The 20,127-nt window shown below is 40.5% G+C and overlaps 1 protein-coding gene across 2 annotated transcripts in view; it reads right to left on the reverse strand.

The window, feature by feature from the left end:
- Positions 1-20,127, reverse strand: part of ITM2B (integral membrane protein 2B) — a 29,012-nt gene that overhangs the window by 6,337 nt on the left and 2,548 nt on the right. Inside the window, exons 2-4 of one of the 2 annotated variants that reach the window (XM_042806171.1) lie at positions 5,060-5,188; positions 2,798-3,001; positions 625-735 (exon numbers count right to left, since the gene is read on the reverse strand). In XM_042806171.1, coding sequence (XP_042662105.1) covers positions 625-735; positions 2,798-3,001; positions 5,060-5,188 — 444 coding nt within the window. Of the gene's footprint in view, positions 1-624; positions 736-2,797; positions 3,005-5,059; positions 5,189-20,127 lie in introns of both variants that reach the window. The other variant, XM_042806170.1, reaches the window with a different exon arrangement.

The raw sequence follows: 20,127 nt of genomic DNA on the forward strand, positions 1-20,127 counted from the left end.
CAAAAACCTCCCTGGACACAGGAAGATCCGTCTCAAGGCTGCTGGAAGCCTCATGAACTGGCCCGTCACACCGAGCGCCACCTCTCACTTCCCTGCGCACGCACAGCACATCCAACACACCCCAGGGACATCACCCTCGAGCCACTGGATCCGTTCAAAGTCGGGGCCAACCCTGGGGACCTACGCTTGCAAGGATGCCCCCGTTCAAAGGATTTCCCAGCGTACCTACTTCAAGCCTTTCAGCTAACCAGTCCCAGTCCAGCGCACACGTGCTTTATGGAAACCAGTCACAACGGGTTATAAATCAAAAGACACACAGGCTACTACCAAAGAGTCTAAGTACACCACATCTTCACAATTTTGTCAATCAAATTTGTGGCACCAAAGAAGGAAATCAGGTTTGTTTCTCTTCCTCTGAATTAATAACTCCTTCATTATTGTAGTTCATTAACTGAGAAGGTTTTAGATTTTTTTTCTCTCTTTGCAAAGTTCTCTAATGATCAGTTAACTTTCTAACGCACCTTTTGAGAATGTCAAGAGTTCTTGGGGGGGGGGGGAAGCAAAAGCAAAAAAAAATTGTTTTTTCCCTGTCTTAAGAACAAATTAGTTACGATTTAACTGTACCTTGATGTTGATGAGCAGCTCCAGGAAATTTTTTGGTGGCATAACAACTGAAGTGTTCAGAGGAATCACATAGCACTTATCCAGGCTAAGATCGAGATAGGCAGTGAGTCTCTGTTGAGGAAATACTTATTTTAATCAAAATAATGAGAGTATCGGAAAATTCACATACAGACTTTGCTAAACTGCTATTGCCTCATGTTGTTCTTCAAATTATTGCTTTGTACGCTATGAAGTGTGTCCAAAAACCTCCAACTTGAGGGTAGGTAAATGCAGAAATAAAAGGCAGTCTTGATGAAAGTTTAAATCTGTGACAAGGATTTATGCAAGGCAGCAGGCAATAAGCAGCTCAAATACACTACAGTAATGAAATTACAAAGGTGTATCTGAGCTGTTACAGAATCAAGTAGAGCATTCATTTATTCCTAGTGCCTGCATTTTGAAACAACAGGGGAAAAACCTTGCTCTAAGCTCCAGGCTTTTATATTTTGTTACAGTGTAAAGGGGAAATGCTACCGGGAAGAACAAAATCTAGAAGGAAAAAAGTACTGCGACCGATAATGCAACAAAAATCCCTTTCTTTTCAAAAATGCTACTGACTTGAAGTGTTAATGATTATTCATAGCTGAATTCTTATCTTTATAGCACCTCAACGGCAGTATTTGCCATTATTTGATAAAAACAGAGGTCTAAAAGCCCTGGGAATTATCCTGATGAATCCTAAGGCTCTGTTCACTGAGCTGTGTTTTACTGCATCTGTTCTTGCTAAAGAAGACATTATCTCAAGCTGCTGAAAGCTCTAAGGCTGCGGACGTATATAAAATACTGAGCACCAAGAGCCCAACAGTCAAAATAGTACCAGGACAGCAATCATCAGTGCAACTAATCTCATTACATGGGAGGAAGTGTTGTGCCTATGGCAAATGATTCTTGCAGTGACCTTTAGAGCAAAGCCTTTAACCCGTTAAGTCAAAAAGTATATTTCTACCATTATACTGTGCCTATTCAGTTCTTACATACTGCCTTTTTTATTTTTTTTCCTTTGCTGGTTTTCCCTCTTTAGAGGCTTTGCTCCAACTCTTAACAGAAGCTCCCTAAATATATTCAGGAATATTTTTAAATGACATAGCTCAAGCAAGCAATGTTTTCCTCCAAATCTGGTTATGAATATTTGATAGAGAGCACTCATTTTGCTTAGAAAACTTTAAACTCTGAAGTTTGCATAAAAAAAAATAGGATGCTTCCCTATTCTTCTTTTGCAGCCTTGCTTAGAAAAGCTGTTCAGCAAAGTCTTCAAACGTTTGCAGGAATTTAGCTTCCTGAAAACCAGCTGTAGAACATTTCATCGCTATCAGACAGCTTCCATCAGGCTGATACAGAAAAGAAGGGCTTCTAATTGTTTTACAGCTGTCGTTAATACCAAGAGCTGCAAGCCTGTCAACAGCCTTAGCAAAAATTTATTACCATGATTCCTACCAATCAAAGTCGTTTCTATAAAAAAAAAAAAAAAAAAAAGGAAGAAACAGCTAAAGGCACCTCGATACCTAAAGGCACTGAACCAGGGAACAGCCTGTGGCGCCCAAGAAAAATTCAGCTTCTGGTAGGCTTCCAACAGCATCTGGAAAAAGAGCTCTCTCCCACTGGTCAGTCAGCAGGTCGCTTCCTTCCCTTCCTGCTGCTGCTTTGGGGTTTTTGAGTTACGCCACCAGAGCAACCTCTGGGGGTGCTTGAGCAAACCCGGTGACACCGGGCGCAGCCAGCCCCTGCAAACTCAGGTCAAAGCTACGACAACCCTTTCTAAACTTCCCCCAGCACCACAGCAGTGGGCCAGATTCTGGCTTGGTGGATTTAGCCCAGCAAGAACTGTAGTCTCTTTACTTCCTCATAATAAGGAAAGGAAATAGCTCTCAGATTTTTCTCTTTCTAAAAACAGAACTGTATTTGCAAATGGTGGTTTACAAACTACCTCGTGATGATTGTATAACGCTGTACTTTGTATGCCCAGTTAATTATTGCTTGCAGCCTGCTGCTGATCAAAATGTTTCTTCCTGCTGCCTCCTCCACCCTCCACTTTCCCCCACCACAATAATTAGTGAGTACATTTATCAGGATGACTGAGGGGGAACATTTTTTCGAGTTTTTAAATGCTTTCAACTTCTGCAGAAATATTCCTTACCCGGTGGAAGTCATGGACGATATCGGCAGGATCGCTGTCAGCAAACTCGGGGACTGGCACGCTGATGAACTCAACATCTTCCTCCTCCAGGATCTGAATATTTTGCTCAATCGTGTGGTAGCGAGCACTCTGAGCCTCTGCCCCAGGCTCAGGTAAACTTAAGCCGTCTTCAATATACTTTATTCCACAGAAATACACACCACCCTGCTAAAAATAGTAAACATCCCAGCAACAAAAACATCAGTAGCCTTGTTAGAAGCTTAAAACTAATATTCTCAAAGCACTGTGGAGAAGAAAAACTTGTCAGACTAGATGAAATGTTTTCCCTTTAATTTGATTCAGACGCCAAAGTAGGAGTCAATTGCTATCTACAACAGGGCAATGGGTAAAACATTGATTGTACGGAACCCAGAGGGAGTCCTTCCCTTGAATTCAAGGAAAAGCAGGTTCTTAAAATCTAGTCTTCTGGTTTGCATCCATTATCTGTGGCACACAGCACCTTATTTTTAGAAAGATGCTGAAGCTCCTATGCCTATATGCATATTGTTTTTATTATTAATTTATGATTTAACCGCAGTCAGTAATTAAATTTAAGACATTTAAATTGATTATCCACGTCACCTTTAAAAAGGAAGTCTAATTCTGAATTTGGCTCTGCTTACAGTAGGGGTGTTGGATCAGATGATTTAAAGACTACCCCTCCAACCTCAATTATTCCGTGAAGTTGCTCAGTTTCGCAAAGCTTCAGGAGTTTTGAAAGTCAGTTTCTAAAAGAAATCATTTTTTTGTTTGTTTTGAATAGTTTTAAAAGACAAAAAGGTAATAAAAATAATTTAAAACAACCCATTTGTATCCTTCTGTCACAATACATGTGGCAGCTTACCAGAGTGAAGCATAAAATAAAGTCTTGAGTCAGGGCAAGTCATATACCGAATTTATAGGCCAGGTAGTTTTAGAAACATACAACTTGTGCATATGCACATGCCATCAATTTCAAGTTTTACACTGAGAACACGTCTTCAGTACAATGTTAGCTCGATTCCTGAATGTTTCCTTCAACCCAGATCTGACACGTAGACAAGTACCACAGGTTGGAATTAAACAGCACCTTCCATTTCAGATAGCTGGCATGTGAAAGGTGGAGCACTGTGGTGCCAAGCATGGGCAAAACACGCGTTAGTAATACAGCAGGCCTTCAGCTTCTCCGAGCTTATTAATCCACCAAGATACGCCACGCTGTTTAATCATTGTTTACAACACTACTGCTCCCCTGTAAATTAGGTTAAAGCGACAGCCAAAGAGGCTATAAACTGCAAATTCAGCTAGAATATCTCATGTTTAATTACTTCGCCTTCTACACAGAAATCCTGGTAGCAGGGACAAGAACACAGAATTTCTACCTTATAATTACGTGCACTAACCAGTGGACTAGAGGGGTATGTGTTTTGCTTATACTCTCCCTTTCTGGCCCTGTGAATCTTGCAGCCCCAGCAGTTTCTGAAGGAGGGAGGGTGTGCTCGCACCATGCTGCCCAGTGACAACTCCCCCCCCCGCCAAGGATGACAATATTTAACTCGGATCTCCCACGTTCCAGGTAAAAGCCCCCCTTCCCTGGCACCACGGCCTCCACGGGGCTCCTCCTGCAGCGGTGCCATTTGCTGAAGACTGAAAACACGTTTTGTCAGAGGTCTCATCTCGTCAGCGCGGATTCGACTTGACAGAGCATGTTTAACCGCGCTGACTGTGCTTCTCCCAAGACCGCTGCAGGGCCTGTATTTCTTATTCCTTTGGAGGCCAGGAAGGAGAAGACTCACTGCACTGCTCTGACAAGCAGTCCCTTTCCTGTGCATTAGCAGTACTGTATGCACGTAGGAAACCCGGGGTCAAAGAAGGAGGCTTTCGAGGGATTAACCCACCTCCAGTATTCAGCATGGCAAAGCAGGAGAAAGAGCAGTTAAAAATGTGGGATACCACTGGGGTTCCTAAACCCTAGTCCTATTTAGATATAATCCTTTCTCTGCAAAGTGTGATTTTCAAAGGTGTTGCTCTCTTATTTGCCAGCTTCGCTCCCGCCCTCCCCTGCCAACAGGAAACTTCAGAGCAGGCGATACACTCTGCCTTTAGAAAAGCTGAAGTTTTCTTAAGATAAAAACGGGACTAGCAATGCTATTATTGGGTTGAGTCTGCTGTCGTCCTTCTAAATTTAAGGCCTAACAGAGAAAAACACCAGCCTCCCATACCAAAAAAATCTATTTGACTCACCTGGAATGCAAAATATTTGTACAGATAGGCACCCCCCAGGATGACACCAGCCAGCATAAAGGCCAATCCGAAGCACATGCACCAGCACCAGGCCCTCCTCTGCCCAACAGGCACAGCATCCTCGGGGTCCTGCAATGAATGCATCAGAAACCGACCTTCAGCACGTTGTTCCCAAGACACAGAGGACAGCAGATACTTCAGGCCCAGCAAGCACAAGCATTGCATCCATCAGAAAACATTATACGTGCTTTACCACAATTGTCTGGAAAAGTAGGGTATTTGGTAAAGTTTAAAACAGATGTGTTTAAGATGAGGCTTAGGAAAACTTGTACTAACAGTCACTTTTAATGCCATTGTCACTGACTAAGTCAGCAGATTTAAGGAAGAGAAAAATATAACAAAATCTCCCGTGATACCTAATAGCACACAGTGAGCCTTTTTTACAGATTGCAGACAGAAAAATATCCGTTCTCAGGCAACCTTCATACAACAACAGCAGAGCAAGGAAGTCAATTAAGAAAGCTCCGATTCTTTTTTATTTTGGAATATGCAATTTAAGTGAACCTGGAGAACTAACAAAAGATCAAAGGCAGTATGAAGAGCAAAATATATCCTTTCCTGTGCTGTCCTATCAGGACAAAAGAGACTTCAGCACGTCTTTGCTGGCAGAATAATAAGAGAGAGAATGAAAAGAAGATGCTTTGTAAGTTGCTGTTAAGGAAGCTTTCTGCTCTAAGACAGTGCTGGCCATGCCTCTAGCTGCTGTTCCGGTTACACTAAACCAATGACAGGATGTTTCCCCTTTGGGGCACTTGTTTGCATAACCATGCAGTCCCCACAGGCATCCTAAGCAATAAACTGCTGCTTGCAAAATCTTTCCTCTATCAGCCACATTACAATGCTCTTGCCTCCCCGCATTGTTTGCATAACTCACACCCAAAAAAAAACCACCCCATCTTTGAGTCACCCTCTTCCAAGCCATGATAATCCTGGGAAAATATCAGAATTCAAATTCATTACCCCTTTGCAACTGAAAAAAAACAACAATAGGGTAGAATGATGACCAGGGCAAAATCATTATGGCCAAATAAACAAAAAAAAAAAAACAAACCAGAAAATGGAGGAAGAGCATGAGGGAAGGGCTTGAGAAGACAGCGCTATGGTTCTCAGTCCATGTTCTGCCTCATGTGTTTGGTTTTGTGTTTTGTTTTGTTTTTTTTTTTCTGCAGTATTTGCTAATTAGCATGATTTCCCACTTGAACAAAGTTGTTGGTGTAGTCCCCCCCGCTGCCTTGGTCCAGTTAGGAAGGAATTCCTCTCATCTGGCAGTAGCCACCTAAGCCAGTCTGACACCAAATGGCAAGGGGACCCTCCCTGCAAATGGTGGTGAGAAAGAGGCACTGCCTGAGAATGGCTCATCCCAACCGCTCCTGAGAGGGAGAAGGAGCCTTTCCGTGGGGCTTCATCCTTTTCACCGATTAGAGAGAAATTTCTTGGTTAACAAACTAGGTACCTAATCCATACGTAGCTAAAATTAGGTGACGTGAAACCCACCTTTACAGTACACTGCAATTATCTTTCATAGAGAAGTGGCAATGCAGGTTCTTTGCCAGGCAACGGCTGCCAAAATCTGATTCAGAAATATTTAGAGTAAAACTGAAGATATTTCACAGATTTTGTTTTATGTTACACCTTGCAAACTACTGTAATAAATCAGATTGTGAAATCTCCATCTTTGGAGGTTTTCAAGACTCAACTAGACAAAGCCATGGCTGATCTTGCTTTGGCAACCATCCTGTTTCTAAAGGGAGGCTGGACCAGATGACTTCCAGAAGCCCCTTCCAACCAACATTGCTGGGATACATTACAAGGCAAAGTGAGAGTGTCTAGAAGACTGCTGCTGTGGACTGAAAAAGCAAGTAGCAATTTTTAGAAGGAAGTTTTTACATTACTAATTATTTAAAGAATTCAGTGTAAAGAACTGCACAATTACTAGCTGCCTGGTTTTTAACCTGGCTGTTTGCAAAGGCTGAGAATAGGACATAATACCCATGGTAATCTAATTAACTTTCAGGTCAGGTTAAGATTCACTGTGGATTCTCCTATAAATCATCTCAATTATAAATCTAAACTAGGTAAAACAAGGATTTTTATTTTTATGTTGCCCTGTATCATTAGGTAACTATTTCCCTTGACATTTCAAAGCATAAAGGGCATCTGACTGAAACTTTTAGAAATACTGCCATTTGAACGGTTGCAAGTTAATGTCAGAAAAACAGAGAGCAAACTGGCTCTGGGATACAGTGCCAAAATATTCCCGAGTGAAGACTATAGAGAGTATCTTTATTCTTTCCCAGTACTGCTTTTATCCCTGCCCTCCCCTACCGTTTTTATCTCCAAGCAGAATTATCTATTAGTGGAATAACTGCCTCTTCCATTTTTACATCATTTTGTAAGTTCAGAAAGACTAACAAAATATGCATCTGGGAAATGGTGCAGAAGGCATACACAGTGCGAACACCTACCTGGAAATGGGGATTAGTGTCAAATCAATTTTGCACAGGCCACAAAAATAATCAGAAGAAGAAAGCAACTTGTACATTTTTACCATGCTAAGAGGAACCTGAAGGACAAGTTTATCAGTATTCCACCCTAAATAATTTCACTTTGATATATGAGGTGACAGATATAAACAACAGGTTTAATACAACTCTCTTATCCTCTACCAGCAGCTAAATTTTATCATTATTATTTCTGAAGGCATCCCCAATGGTGGCACGTTAAGCTATTTTGTATTTGTAGTTGCTGATTGCATTGATTTGTCCACAGCCTACTTAAAACAGCACACCAAATTTAGAGCAAGAGTTCAAGCCCAGTTTAGCCACTTGCTTAGGACAGCACACGAAAGTACTGCATCTCAGTACAGAGGAACCACAAGCATTAAGTAACACAGAAAACATCTTATGCTGTTGAAGGAGAACACAAAATGGATTTCCTCTTCTGAATTTGAAAACTAAGTACATCACCAAGCAGTTTAAAACCACCTTAGATTAATATATTATAAATAACCTACTGAAGTTAAATTATACTCATATTAGTAGCTGTCCTGGGGCTAAACTGGCTAAACTTCTGTATTGTTGCCATGACATCTTAGTTTAGGCTGAATTAACCCGAAAGAATAACTCATCCTTCACTATATAAATCTGACCCTCCGCACTGCAAGAGGAGAAAGTGTGACGGATGCTCATCCTCCTTCCAGGTGACTCATGTTCTGAAAGAAAAAACACTGAGTGAAAGCAGATCCCCCCTAAGAGGGTCAGTGCTGAATTTGCACCTCTCCCCACATAGTTACGACTGCACTTTGTTCCCAGGCAGCAGCACCAGCTTCTTAAGCCAGAGCACAACATGAAACTGCAGCCTCACTGATTTTTCTCTAGGTCAGCTTTCCACTGCCAGAGTTACCTGACAAAAGAAAGCATCGTGTACTTGAAGTGAAAATTGATCTCTAAAAATATGCCTCTCTGCTTTTGTGAGCAGTAATAATTAATCATTGCTGTTCCGGTCTTTTCTTTCCCCACTTCTGTTTCATCCCTGCCCTGTGTACTTCCAACTCCCTGGTGAATCCTCAACCTTAAGATGATGCCACAGAACTAATTTTCTTTGATGCAAAATGCCTTAGGAGGAACTGGATACAAGCCCAATACTGGCTTGTTTCCCTTGATGAGCTGATTGTTCTAATTGGAAAACATTTGATTAGCCTATTTCCCGTGGACAAGACATGAAACAGAAGCATCTCTCTGCCACTTGTACACTAACTCCTACAGTGCTAAAATTAAATGGTTCAGAACTTCCCAACCTGAATAGCTTCAAGATCTGCAGGAAAAATTTTCCTGTAGACAGAAAACGAGAAGTACTAAATTCTCTATTATTTGAGACTGGCAAGCTTCAAATCTGTTGTCTTCTCACAAAGAAGTTACAAGATGACCGCCGTTTTCAGTAAAGTTCCCTTCATCAGGGACCACAGCAGCTAATAGAAAGTTGTATTCTGTCTTGTTACTGGAACAGTGAAAGACTTTGGAGATGGGCAAATGATACCACAAGCTATTTATCAAAACACCTCTCAACTACAGAGAGATCTCCACAAGAACGTATTTATGACAATTAGCAAAAAGAAAAAAAAAAAACCTAATGCCCCCTAAACCTGCAAACATTAGCAGTTATTAACAGCTACTGGCCATATATTCTCCTGCTCTTTTCAATTCAGTTTTATTGCTACATTTTTTTTTTCTTTAAATAGATGCTGAATTTCAGAAGGACCAAATTAATATTTGGAGTAGCATCACAAAATTCTTCTACGAAGCTCCAATACCAAGCCACAAATGTGTATAATTAGACTTGGTAATTGCTTAGATTTTCCCCTTGTGGCTTTTTGTACACAGTGGAATATAATTGCTTTAACATTGTAAAAGTAAAGCAGTCTAAAAACTTATAAGGCATATGTCTAGCTCGTATTAAAATGGGTGAGAAGACTATCAGACCTTGTTCCTTTCCAGAAATTAAGGACACATCAACTGTATGATTAAAAAAAAAATTACTATGAGTCAATTAGGTAAGAATCCACCTAAACTAAATATGATGGATATGCTGTGGGGAGTGCAGAATATTGTATGACCGCTGTGCGAAAGGTAACGGCCCAAATTTAAAAATACATACAACAGCAATAAAAATAACTTGGGGAGGGGGAAATGTCTTTCAGAAGCAATACGCAGCCTTTGATCCACAGAGAAACCAGTTGCAGAGTATTACAAGTATTACGAAAAATGTCTGCAGTATAATACACAAACCGCCCATAATGACGCATCTGAGAATAACATCTAATAACATCTAATCCATATGTGTGTATATACATATATATATATATATATACACACACACACATAAAAGCTTACAATTAATGTGGGTAGAGCTGGCTGGAAGCTGTTCAGAAGAGTTTTCTTCCCAGGTCCTTTGCGTGCCAGTTAGCTCACATGGATGGACAGAACGCAGCGGGGCAGACGGAGCTTCCTAAAGGCAAATATTGACCAACTGCAGCTTTAATTAGTGGAATGGGGAGAAGTTCATGATGACTCCCTAAAAGTGTTTTTTGATGAGGGAGGCTAAAAAGTCTTGAAATAAAATACTGACCAATGCCTGTATAAACCGCATTCTGTTGGTCAGGCATGCCTGCTCTGACTTGTAAATCTGACATCTGTAGAAAATCCTCCCAAAAGACAGTCAATTTAAAATGAACTTAATATAGAAAGAGCTCTGCATTCCTCCCATGGTATTCCTGCCTGAAGACTGCTTCAAGCCTGGTATTCTATTTATTACTTGTTGCAGATGGGAAATTAAGGCAGGCTTTTGCAAGGCTCCTCACTTGGCAGATGCTGCAAATCTGGAAGGCCATCATACTAATCTGCCTCCCAAGCAGCAATTTTATGCTTCCTAATAAAATGAAATTTAAATTTTAAGTACAATGATCTTTTAACTTGCTAGTTGGAAAAACAGACTGTCTACAATAGATGCTTCAGAGACCTCTCGCTTATCACAAGGAGTGAAGTATTCTTTCTACTCAGATGATGAAGCCTGGAAACAAGCTATGGTTGTTTATGTGCAGTCGATATCTGAACGCTGCAACCCTTCTGTGGCAGCACTGCCAGTTCCTCTTCTGTCAAGACGGACAGGGACTTGTCCATCTGGCTAAAGGCTCTCTGCCTAAAGAAGAGCTTGAAAACCAGACCTTAGTTCCGGTGTTGCTTCTTGCAGTCACATAGCTTGGATAACCAAGGAGATTAATTAATTAGAATTATCTGTCAGGCAGTCGGTACTTATTAACCTCTTCGTGTATTTCTAATATCTGTGTATGTTCCATAAAATAGTACTGTAAATACAAAATTTGTTGTACAGCACTGAGAAATCCAGAAGCAAGAAGAAATTACGTTCCAAGAGATTTCCAAAGTCCAAGGCCATTTTTATATTACTTGAATGCTACCTTTCAGCAAATAATGGGGGTGTTTTAACAAAATACGAGGTGTCTGTCAAGTGACTCATTTCATGGTTCAAACGTCATAACCACCATGGAATGAAAACATTAATATAAGCAGCCAGATCGAGATCATCTTACAAAGGGCACCAGTGCTGGTGGATAGGAAGGAAGTTGCATGTATCGGGAAAGATGGAGGTAAAGGGAGAACAAAAACAAATCAGAAAACGGGCAAGAAAAGGGGAGCAGGAAATAAAACTAGACAGAAACATTGAGGAACATAAAGAGTTCAATTTCTCTGCAGGAAGTCAAGGAAAATAACAACTGTAAAGTGAATGTAAAGGATGTGAATCAGCAGTTTACCCACAGATACCTGATAAAGGGACAATAAAAGAAGCTGTGTTGGAAGAGTAATCCTGATTTACCTAAACCCTGCCTTCAACTTCTGAGATAAGAGATTACAATAATAGATAGCAGTCAACAATTAAAAAGGACTCGTAAAGAGGAAGAAGCCTGTAACTACTTAGTCTGCTGTTCTGATTAAATTTCGGAGCAGTATTGTTAAGAGTGATTATTTTTATTGTTACCTTTGGTCTTACATAGACTAGAAAGTGGGGAGAAAAAACACAAGCCAAGCCACACCAAAACAAACACAAAACAACCACACTTACTTAAACAGTCTGAAAGTTCTCGTAGACCAGGCAATGGCTTTCTTCTGGTGATTCACACATACACCTTTTGGCTTTATCCTCATCCCAGACCCACACACTGTATTTTACTCTTTCCTTCAAGCGGTGTTCCCCAAATTGTTCCTCTTTTCTCTGCCCAGTTCCAAGATCCCCCAACTCCATTCTCTCACCGCCAACGCCCGTGGTTTCAAGCCTTTCTATCACTTCCTTCTTATCCTGTGCCAATATCCCCAGTATCTTTCCCCATCCCAAAGCAGAGTTCTCCAGTCTCTGCCACACGCAGAGTACTGGGCACACTTTATTTCCGTTTCCAGCATTCATTACCGCTAGAAGATAACCCATTTACCTCACCAGCGTGCCACACTCTTGGAAAGAGGAGCTGGGCTATGGCTACAAAAGTGCTCTACACTTTTACCTGCCCCACCAAGCAGCCCCCCCGCTCCCTTTGTCCTGCATTTTCACTGTAAACACTCAGGGCCAAGGATTGCCCTCTGTTGTTTTGGGTTTTTTTTTGTTTTTTTTTGTTTTTTTTTTTCTGTACAGCAATTAGCACAACAGGATCTTACTGCCATCTTATATTCCTTATGAACATCAGGAAATACTTTTTCTACTGTAAGAGTGACCGAGCACTGGCACAGCTCGGCCAGACTGGCTGTGGAGTCTCCATCCTTGGAGACACTCAAAAGCCGCCTGGACGTGGTCCTGGGCAACTTGGCTCCAGGTGGCCCTGCTTGAGCAGGGGGATCGGACAAGATGACCTTCTGAGGTCCCTTCCAACCTCAACCATGCTGTGATACACCTTTACAAGTTTTAAGTGACACTATGCAGGGGGAGGATTAATGAACCATTAAAAAAAAAAAAAAAAAAACAAAAAAAAAAAAACAAAAAGAAGAAGTCAGGAGTGCTAGGTATGTGCTAGACAAGTAATGAAACTCCACACATCCCTCCTTTGCTGTGGAGCTTTTAGGATTCCTCTGCTTTCTCCCCCCAACTCAAAACTTCAAGAATACCTACAACACTTGGAAAATGTGTTGTCTTTAACTATCTGGATGCTGAATTCCAAAGTTCTTGTGCTGCTGACAGCCAGAGATCCGCAACTGCCACTGTACTGAATACAGAGTGTTTGCATAAGCTTGGCTAGTGAGCAGGTGGTGGAAGCCAGGTTTTTTATATCATGTATAAATGTTGATGAATTTACCTACACATTTCAGTAAATTAGAATGATGGAATTTTGTCCTGCATTCCACATTATTTTTCTCAAGTATTTTAAGAAAAGAGAAATGTTCTGGTGCAACAGTTTGCAAGTCATAGTCCAGAACATGCAGATAAAAGCTTGCACAGCTCTCTGGCACCAGGTGCCTGAGGGATCTTTCTTGTTTAAAAAAAATAAAGCCCAAACCTAAGAGGTTATATAGGACACTTTTCAGAATACATTTTGCTTTCAGAAAACAAAATCACTACACTCTTTATGGTTACAGCATATCAAACCTGGCATTTCATTAAACTGTCCAATTTTGAAAAATGCTTCATTTTTACACATTGCCAAAATAAACCCTTTTCCCCCTCTGAATTCTTTAACTTGTAATTGACTTGTGTTCTCCCATACTTCTAAAAACTACGCTAAATAAATCTATAACTTTAAATGCAATATTTCTCTTGACTTTATCCTCAATTAGATCAATGTTTAAAAACAGGAACTTGGAAGATTCCTACTCCACTTAAAATGGATCAATACTAAATTATCTTTTTGACCTTGACTGTTCCAGTTCCTGTCTCTTCCCTACCCTGCTCGCTTCTTATGTCTAAATTTTTCTGCTTTTTTCCTACAACTGCCTGAATCTCAGACATCGCTATGATGGAACGCTATGTGGATTTAACCTAGATTTCTCTCAAGGCTATTTCCCCAAGAGGTGATGGCTCTTTCACCCAAGAGATCTCATTAGCATGCACATATGCACCACTGAGCCTCAGAATTTAATAACTCTATTCCCAGTTCAGCCACAGATGGTATGTCATCTCAAGCAAGTTACAAACACTGTGTCTCGGTTTCTCTCAAAAGTAGAATCTAGCATCACAGAAACCATTCGGGGGGGTCTCTAGTCCAGCCTCTTGCTCAAAAGGAAGGGGGACTCTGAAGCCTGTCCAGATTGCTCAGAGCTCTTGTCCACTCGAGTTTTCAAAGCCTCCAGGGACTGCCACTTCATATCTCCTCTGGGTAACCTGCTCAGCATTCAGTTCTCAGGTTGAAAAATATTTTGCTTATACCCGGTTAGAAGCTCTCCTTTTTGTATTTACAGCCCCTGTCTTTTCAGACACGTGCCACGAAGCGGCTGTGAAATCTCCCCTCAGCCTTCTCATCTCCAGGCTGAACAAGCCCTGCTCCCTCGACCGCTCCTCACAGGGCATGTGCTCCAGCCTCTGACCGTCGTGGTGGTCCCTGCTGGACTCACACCACTTTGTCAATGTCTTTTTTTTTTTTTTTTGGGGGGGGGGTGGGACGGGAAAGCTCTCAGCCTTCAGCAATACCAGTGACTTGTGCCCAGCTAGCTGGCTGTCCACCAGGAGCCCTGGGTCTTTCTCAAGCAGATCAGCTTCCCAGCCAGGCGGTCCCCAGCCTGTCCTGATGGACGGGTGACTCTGGTCCAGGTACAGGACTCTGCAGTTGTTATTTCTGGAACTCATGAGGTTTTTTTGTTCAGCCCATCGCTGTAAACAGTTGGGGTCCCTCTGAATATATACCTTGCTAACACACGTATTAAAGCGATCTAAGATGTGTAGTACCTATACAGCAAGCGGAGTTCTCTGAGTAGAAACCATTCTACGTGCAAATGAACAGCATTTCAGTGTAGCATTTAGGGGTGTCAGCACAGAAGAGGCTGACCTTGAAAGGCTTACATTTAATTACGCCCTCTTTCTAGAAGAAACCGTTGTACCAATCTGACGGGCTTCACTGCAATTAGACTTTTCAGAGCCTGAAGTGGAGCACACGCTTCAGCACCTGGGTGCATCACACCCTGCAGAAACACAGAGGCTGGGGCCAGCCCTCAAACACCCCACCAAGCAGCAAGGGAACTTCCCCAAACTTTAAACCTTGGGCAAGACAACTCACTGCACCCTGCGGCAGCCTCCAAAACTCACGTTCAGCCTCCCACCCTGCAAAGGGTACCGCATTTTCAAAGGTGTAAATGCAAGGGCTTCCTACGTAGACCGCATCTTTTAAAATAAATAACTAACTAGACCGTTGTGATTCAGCAACCACCTATGATCCACCCCAGAGATCACTGCCCCCTCCTCCCAGTTATGATCTCCCCAGTGTGCTCTTTTTCCAGAGTCATTCCACTGTCTCGTTCTACTCTCAAAACAGCAGAAAGCCACAATCAAAAGCAGGAGTTTGCTGAACCCTGGGAGGAAGACAACCACAAATTATCCAAGGATTTGCATTCTTGGAACTCTACTCTTAAAATGCCCGTGGGTTTTATGTGTGTATTTATACATATGTATTTTAAAAAATATATACTTAATAATATATAAACTCTATAAAAATATCTGTATACACACAGAGAGACACTATTTGGAAAGGGAAAAAAAAAATAGCAACTTATTTTTTCCACGGCCTCTATAACAACTTGGGCAAATATTACTTTGCTTTTTTTTTTTTTTTTTTTTTTTTAATGGTAAATTTTGCAAGGCTGTTGCACAAAGGACCCTTGCTTGTAGATGCTGCCTGGATTGCTCAGATAGGAGCTGGAGTCGTTCTTTATGTCTGTTGTGGTCCCAACCTTGGGCCACGTGATGTCTGCTGCAAAACCGGTTCTGACTTCATTGCAGAGCTCGGTCTTACTAATTATCTCATTCCTTTGGTTTACCACATCTGTAAAATTAGGACAGATATCTGAGTTTTATCAATTAGCACGTTCTTCATCTGTAGATTCAAAATAATTTCCACTGAGAATAAAAAGCAGTACATAAATAGTAGGAAAATGAATGCTGTATTATTTCATATGGATCAGGAGACTAAAAACAGGTAACGCTAAACTTTGTCAATCATAGCAAAAAAGGCGAGGGGGGCAGAGGGGAAGGAACCTATGCATTTAGCTAACAGAACACACCATCACTTAACCCAGCTGTAGTTCTTATGTTTTAAATACGTCACAATGTTTTTGGAAGCACAGAAGAAAGAACCTTACTAGGACTTAAAAATGTAGGATTTGCTTTCAAAGATATTTCCTGAGAGAGACAGAGACAACTATTTTCTTTGTATGTAAGCTATTTGGTGCCTGTAGCTAGTGGCTACTGGACAAAATATGTATAATGCTGACAAATATACCAAAATCAGAACTGCAGAAGAGTTAACTGAAAACATTACTGGAGTCAAGCATGCTTACTATTCTTATAACCCATCCTCAAATGACCATTAGCATCAAAGCTTATTAAATTGTTGATAAGAAAAAAAAATGGGAAGAACTACACAAGTAACAAAGAAAATTGATTTATTTGAGTCTATAAAAACACAACTGTTAGATGACATTTGCAAGTGTAAACATTAATTAAAATACTTAACAGGAAAAAAACCCACATACACACATTATATTTTGAAATTAAAGTTCTCTTTAAATAGACATTCATATGTTGGATTAAATATTCATTATAATGGAAGGAGTCTAAACTATTTCCCTTGAAAATATTGTTGATTCCAAGAACACTTTCTTTCAAACGTTTGTTTTTACAGGAAAGTTCAGCATTTCACCTTGATCCACACGTTCTGAAATTAACTAATTTAACTTTAGCTTTTCCCACTGAACAGAACTTTTGATTCCAACAGCCTCTGTTTAAGTGTTGTTCTTCGTACCACCATGCAATGTTAATATCCAAACTAGTTTCTTGAAGCTTATCAGAAAGGAAAGAGTATTGCAACAAAGTAAGACAGGAGTGAAATTAAGTATTTGTGGCCTTAACTATAACAATACATTATAGCACAGGATAGTTTTTCTAGATTGTGCACTATTATAAAGCTTCATCTAATTACAGGCTTTTCCACATGACAATGGTAGGCAAAAAAAAAAAACCCAAAAGGTCTCCAAAATACATTTTTAGGGCAAGGGGCCTCAGCCAAGCATAAATTTGTTAATCTGAAAAGAGAAACTATTTAGAACTGCATAAAGGATTTGCACTGTCTCTATGCTCATCCCTGCACTGAATTCATACAAGCTGTAATGTACGGACATCAACTCTTGCTCAGTCAGCCAAAAATGTAAATGATACAAACAACTGACAGAGCAATTATCACAAAGGTCTGGTGGAATACATCCTGTTTGAAATATCAAATATCATTTTTCTGGGAAAGGGATGTATTTCCCAAACAAAGCTTTATATTTTGTTATTCAGGTTAGGAAGTGATGAGAAACAGAAAAGGAAGTGAGATACAGACCACTGACAGAACTCCTTTGTCCCACAGGTTCATTTCTATTGCCGGGGGGATGGGGATGACACAATCTCTTCCAGATTACTTTCTGATTTTCCTAACTTCTAATTCCAAATTCATGAACTCACTTCAGAACAGCAAGGTATTTTCAGAGGAGCACCACAAACTTTTAAAGATCTTGGTCTTTTAGTATTGTTCTTTCAATTGCAGGCAACCTCGATGAAACAGCTTTAGGAGCCAAATGTCTCAAGACGACAGTGATCTTCTATTCAGGAAGCTGCACTACTTAACCAGTAGCACAAATTCACCATGTAAAAGGATGCAGGGACTGATATCAGCCACAAGGCTTCTTTTCTTAGTAAGAATTCCTCATGCCACGTATTTTGTTTACATAAACTCAATTTCCCTGAATCTGTGAGTGCAGGTACCCATAAAGCCAAGTAAGTAACAGAATCCTAGGTAGCGTGTGTGTGCGTGTGTAACTGGAGGGTTTTCCATCTGAGGTTTGGTGGCTTTTCACTAAAATCTTAGCAAAGTCAGGGAGGAGAAGGAGAATTCAGTTTGTCAGGATTCTTTTTGCTTCTGGTCCTCTTTTAAATAATCACGCCTTAATACAGAATGCTCTGACAGACAGCAGAAGCTGGTTGGTTGAGTGACCTAGTTGCATCACAGAAAATACAGGAAAATACAAAGACCGCTCTTTCCCCAGCGGTAACTGGTGAAAGGCCTATAGAAAATTTCCTGGAGGAATGCTTATAAAGGGAGTAAGGAAGCTCCTCCAAGAAAAAAAGAAACCAAAACCAAACCAAACAACCCCAAAACATCCACCTACAGGCATGTCCCATAAAGTAGGAAAACCTACTTTCCTGACAGCAAAACAATAAGCAAGTGACTATTAGTGTGTATACTAACATATACAGTATATAAATATGCTATATACTATTTATATATATATATCTCCACACACACTGTAAGGCTAACACCTTTATTTCAGAAACACCTAACACCAACTACACAAAAGCTAAGGGTTTTTCTACATGGAAAAATCATGCTCACTAGTTGCTTAACAGTATTTCCCAGGTGGACCCTCTTACTCTGTGTTAAAAATGCTTATTTTAGTATGCTTTACAAAAGATGAAGCTAAACTAAAAAAAAAAAAAAAGATTCGTTTTAGAGTGTAATAATGTTCTCATAAGGAATAAATGCAGAAAGCTGCTGCTTTTAAAATTCTTAACATTTGCATTTTCACACTGAAATCTCTCTGCAGATACAGCTATCCAAAGGTCAGCTATGATACTTGTGTGTGAATCCACAGCTTCCACACACAAAGCTGTATTTGGTAAAGATGTGCTGAGTTGAGCACCTCAAGAATTAAGAAAATAAAAAATACAAATAGAAGGTTGCCACCTCCAGCGGAAGGGAGCAACGGCCGCAGAGTTACCGAGGGCCCAAAGAACTTTCAGGAGGACTTAGTCTACTGAACGGACTCTGCAAAATGGCTAAGTCTTCAACTGTGCTCAGAACCATCTTTGGCTCTTCAAGGATCTATTGTAGGGAGAAATGTTAAAATACCACACATTGTTAGTTGGGAAACTGGGTCATAAAATATCCTATTGTACTGACAATGAGCAAAATGGGAAATTAAATGCGGCCTGAGAACCTTCACTAAGAGTATTTTGCATTTTGGCCAAGAATTATGGCATAGAAATATTATCCCAACAGCAGTAGCAGAGTTGTAATGGTTGCCTACAGCAAGTATGGAAACACTTTCACAACACGCAATAACACTGACAGGTGATTTATACAGAGACAGGATTAGCACTCTTGATTTTTAAACTCCTTTTTAAGTAGCACACTCCAATGCATAAGGCCATTGCCTTCTGCAAAAGCTTTTTTTAAGCTGTTGTTCCCGTGATACATTCCCTACTCTTCTCACATCTTTCTCTCCTCCCTTCCCCAATTCATTTCTTATTAGTGTCTGATCTCACCAAAATCTGCCCAGTAACCTCTGATGCAGAGTATTTCTATGCCACATCAGCAGCATATTTTGGCCACAAATGCTCTTTAATAAACCACAGGAAGATTATCGACTCGAGAGTTATCTGGCGATGGCAGACATGAGCGTCAGTCTTCACGACACCATGCTGGAAAAAGCAGCAGAATGAGACTGTCTAAGAACTAGCCCAAAGGCTCATTCCACAAATCTTTATCTTCTGGACATTTCAGAGTATTTGGTTTTATTCATTAATATCAACTGGTTTACTAATATCCCTTGCTCAAATCTTTAGAAGTTCTTGATAATAAAATTCTGAATGCAGAATTCCACTGATCCCCTTCCATTTGTAAGTGTTGCCATTTACTTCAAGGCCAGAACACCTCCCAGGACTTTCTCCATAAAAGAATGCTTCATAAAATGCTGTAATACTTTTCACGTTCACACTTGTGATGCAGATCTATTTATTGACCTAGAGAAACAATGTCTGTAAAGATACCAGAGAGGGGAAAACAAACATCCCATATATGCTGTTTTGGAGATGTGACCTTTTTTTTCAATCTACCGGGACTCACTCTTCTATACACATTTTCACATTGCCTTCAAACCTCACTTGAAGCTAAGGTTTTTCCAGCAATGGAGTAATACGAATAATACATTTGTCAGATGTGGTTTTGTAGAGGTTCCTTGTAAAGCAGGTAAAAAGATTAGTTTCTAATGCATTTCTATTAGAGGAGGCAAAGTTCAAAGAGTGTATCTTGCACTTACCTCAAAGGTGTCAAGGTTTACAATGGCCTTCAGTTCTTTTTTTTTTTTTGTCCGAGATATGAGAATAAACTCCCAGACTCGAAGATCCAAATACCTCTACAACTACATGAATTAATTTGTTTCAATATTATTAATCCTACGTGGATTGCATAGCCTTTTTTACTAAAACTACAG

This window comes from Tyto alba, unplaced genomic scaffold, assembly GCF_018691265.1.
Source record: "Tyto alba isolate M040663 unplaced genomic scaffold, T.alba_DEE_v4.0 Super-Scaffold_45, whole genome shotgun sequence".
In the NCBI taxonomy this organism is placed as follows: Eukaryota; Metazoa; Chordata; class Aves; order Strigiformes; family Tytonidae; genus Tyto; species Tyto alba.